At 36.5% G+C, this 4,374-nt stretch overlaps 1 protein-coding gene across 4 annotated transcripts in view; it reads left to right on the forward strand.

The window, feature by feature from the left end:
• Positions 1-4,374, forward strand: part of LOC106875245 (uncharacterized) — a 27,868-nt gene that overhangs the window by 15,614 nt on the left and 7,880 nt on the right. For all 4 annotated transcript variants that reach the window (XM_014923312.2, XM_014923313.2, XM_014923311.2 and 1 more), the window contains 2 exons: positions 1,136-1,258; positions 2,074-2,132. In XM_014923312.2, the coding sequence (XP_014778798.1) occupies positions 1,136-1,258; positions 2,074-2,132 (182 nt within the window). The remainder of the gene's footprint in view (positions 1-1,135; positions 1,259-2,073; positions 2,133-4,374) is intronic.

Here is a 4,374-nt window from a genome sequence, read left to right on the forward strand (position 1 = left end):
TATATATATATATATATATATATATATATATATATATATATGACAGGTTTCTTTCAGCTTCCATCTTCCTGATCTTCTCTCAAGAGTTTGGTTGATTTAGAATCATTGTAGTAGAGGATATTTGCTCAAGATTCCATGCTGTGAGACTGAATCCAAGATTACATGGTTGGGAAGCAAACTTCTTAGCCATACAGTAATGGCCACACATGTCATCATCATTATCATCATTTAACGTCTGGTTTAACTGAGGTCTGGTAAGCCAGCGGCTGCACTAGGCTCCAATCGGATCTGGCAATGTTTCTACAGCTGGATGCCTTTTCTAATACCAACCACTTCAAGAGTGTAGTGGGTGCTTTTTACATGCCACTGGTGCAGGAGCCAGTTAAGTGGGCTTGGCATCGATCACGTTCAGGTACTGCTTTTTACGTGCCACCGGGACAGGGACCAGTCAGCAGGTACTGGCATCGGCCACGTTCGGGTGGTGCTTTTTATGTGCCACCGGCATGGGAGCCAGTTAGGGGATGATTTTATCATTTGCACAGTGTTACACCAGGGGTTTGGTAGAATCATTAGAGTATCAGACAACATGCCTAGAGATATTTTCTCCTGACACTTTGGATTCTGAATACAAATCCCACAGATCAACTTTGCTTTTCATCTTTTTGGGAGGTGGCGGGGATGGGCAATAGAATATAGTACCAGTTAAATACTGTTGTTAAAGTAATCAACTAATCTTCTTCATCATTTAAGGGCTGCCTTCCACGCTGGCATGGGTTGGACAGTTCAACAGAAGCTGGCAAGCCAGCGGACTGCACCAAGCTCCACTGTCTGTTTTGACATGGTTTTTATGACTGATGCTTTTCCTAGCAGCATTTCGTCTGTCTTTACATTCAAATTCCACCGAGGTTGACTTTGCCGGTCATCCTTTAGGGGTCAATAAAATAAGTACCAGTTGAGTACTGGGTTCGATGTAATTGACTTACCCCCCACCTCAAATTCAGGCCTTGTGCCTATAACAGGAAGGCTTATTATTATTATTATTATTATTATTATTATTATTATTATTATTAGGAGTAGGAGTAGTAGTAGTAGTTGTTTCTAAAAACATCAACCATATTTTGTTTTTGTCTTGTAGTTCCCCCAGTAAGCCAGTATAAACCACACAAAAGTCGGCGAACACGATTAAAATACAGCCTGGGACCTGACCGTTCTACATCTGGTTCTTGTGGCAGTGGCATCACACAGTCTGCATTTGTTGGTAAGTTGAGGAGCACCTTTACATTTTACTGTTTTATATATATAATCTCGTTCTTTGACAGTGGCATCACACAGTCTGCATATATGTGTATATGCATATGTGTATATTTTCACACCTTCACACCTACATACACACATGCATACGTTAAGATCACCAGCATTCTCTCACATACACGCACCTTCTCAACTTGGGTTCACCACTTCTTTGTTATCTCCCCTTTTTCTTAGCTCTCCTGTGTGATCCTTCTGTCCGGCATTCGCCATGATAGATCGCTGACCACTACATTTATATTTTTTTCTCCTTGTTTTTTTCGGTGTTCCTTTCAGTTGAAGAGTGTAGGCGCGAAACGTTAAAGACTTTCTCTATTCCTGAGCATTATACTAATACATCCATTTGTTGTTTACACCACCTATCTTTGTCTGTTGTTTTTTTCGTAAATTCTCCCATATATATATATATATATGTGTGTGTGTGTGTATCATATATGTATATGTATATATACATATGTATGTATTTTGTGGTATATATATTATATAAATATGTGCTGTTACACACATACACACACACACTTACATACACATACACACAAATACTCACACATTTACATTGACATATAACTGCAGATATTACTGGTACGCAGTGGACTGGAATGGCATAGGAAGTAATAAAATGATAAATTACACAAATATCTCTGCAACTATTGATAATAATTTATTGTTATTACTCATCCATGTTCCATTAACTTACAAGTTTCTAGTCAATTTTCTGTGTATTTTTTGCCAAATGTTTTGTTTTTCTTTTGCTTCTTCTGACAGGAAAAACCGATAATTGTGAGAAGGAATCAAAAAAGTCACAGAATGATGGAACAATATCTGTAAGTAATAAATTAATATACATACTTAAAACTGCCTTGGATTAAAATTACAATGTGTATAATGTGTATTGTGTTTTGAACAAAAAGAATAGCACTAACTGTAATGTTTTGTCTCATACAAACTTCTTAAAGAGATTTGTATGATGAAAAAAAGTATTCTTAGTAATTTCAATACTTTTCTTCATCCTGACATTGTGTAAAACAGTGATTCCCACTGATGGGGCATACACTCACCAGTGAAGTTTGGGATCTAAAATTTCTTTTCTTTTACTTTTTAGTGGGACATGGTATTGTGAAAATCTTTTTTTGTTAATCAATAATGTACATTTTTTTGTACACACTCACTGGCACTCCATTGGTTACGATGACAAGAGTTCCAGTTGATTTGATCAACAGAATGGCCTGCTCATGAAATTGACATACAAGTGACTGAGCAATCCACAGACATGTGTACCCTTAATGTAGTTCTCAGGGAGATTCAGTATGACACAGAATGTGACAAAGTTGGCCCTCTGAAATACAAGTACTCTCCTTTTAGCCAGCTTAGTAAACTGGGGCAACATGAAATAAAGTGTCTTGCTCAAGGATGCAACACACTGCCAGAAATTGAACTCACAACCTTACAATCATGAGCCAAATACCCAGACCACTAAGCCACATGCCTTCACATATTTTGTACTCAATAAGAGTTACTGGTAGAGTATTTTGTATTAAATAATTGTGATAAAATATTTAAAATAAAGTTGTTTTTTTTTGTTTTCCAATTACTGGTGGGGCATATATTTTTCTGGAAAGTTGTAGTGAGGCCTGTAGGGAAATAGGTTAGGAAACACTGGTGTACAAGTTGCAAACAAATGTTACCATCATATGTGCAATATCATTTGTTGCAATCTTCCTTGAAACCATGTCCAGCCATTGTGCTTTTTGTGTATGGAGAACCTGTGGAAATAATATTACGTTATTTAAAAGCAGTTGAGGGTTGTGGACAGAAAGATCATCTGACTACAGAAAATTTGCTTCAGTGATTTCTTAGGTACATAGCCTCACATTTGATGAGAGAGAGATACAGTTAATAATATCAACCCCAGTATTTGACCAACGCTATATTTTATTGACCCTGGAAAGATGAAAGGTGAAGTCGATTTTTGTGGAATTTGAACTCAGAACATGAAGCACTGTAACTAAATACTAGGTATTTTGTCTGATGCTTTAATGATTCTGCTAATCTGCCATCTTTTATTCCACTGTAATATTATGGCTTTTACTTTCTTTTTATTGGTTAGTCAGAAGTAAGAATAGTACACTTGATCTTTTTTTAGGGCCTCCAAGATTGGTGGGAGCAGGGTGGGAGTCATATGTCCTCAAACTGAAGACTTGGTTCAAATACTTGCAGCAAAATGGACTCTGCTAAAGGCATCCAAATTTGCTAGGTGGTAGGGTTAAATGCGACAAATAATTAAGTCTACTGCCTAAATAGGCCGCAGCAAGATTTGTACTCAAAATTCAAAGAACTGGAACAAATACCACAAACCATCTTATCCAAGGCACTAACACTTCCATCAGTCCACAGTCATAAACTAGTATTTTATTTACTGAATCAAAAAGAATGAAAGGCAATGTTGAACTTGGATTGTAAAGGGACATAACTAAATATTACATGGTTTTAGATGCAGGCATGGCTGTGTGGTCAAGTTGTTTTGCTTTTCAACATCATGGTCTTGGTGTCAGTCCCACTGTGTGCCATCTTGGTCGAGTGTCCACTACTGCCCCAGATTGACTAATGCCTTGCAAGTGGTTATGGTAAATGGAAACTGAAAGAAGCCCATCGTGTGTGTGTGTGTGTGTACATGTATATATATAAAATCATAAATGACAGAAATAGTTTGACGAAATTTTATGTAACAATAAAATAATCTTAATATATAAAGCTGAATTTGTGTGTCTGTGTGAAGCCTTTTTAAAAGTGTATAAAAATCCACATTTTCCACTTTTTCATAAAAATTTTCTATGCATATATTATTTATTATGTAGATTCCGAATATACAAAAATTTTCGGTGAAAGTGTTTTGGGAGGTGGGTGGAGGATAATTTTCGGAAATTCCACTTAAATTCCTCTTAACTTCCAGGAAAATGAATATTTTTTCGTGAAATTTTCTACAAATATACCTTGATGTATGTACATTTCAAGCATGTATGAATTTTGAAGGAAACAACTGCAGGTTATTTTTGAGAAGTGTTCCCC

This window comes from Octopus bimaculoides, chromosome 11, assembly GCF_001194135.2.
Source record: "Octopus bimaculoides isolate UCB-OBI-ISO-001 chromosome 11, ASM119413v2, whole genome shotgun sequence".
NCBI lineage: Eukaryota > Metazoa > Mollusca > Cephalopoda > Octopoda > Octopodidae > Octopus > Octopus bimaculoides.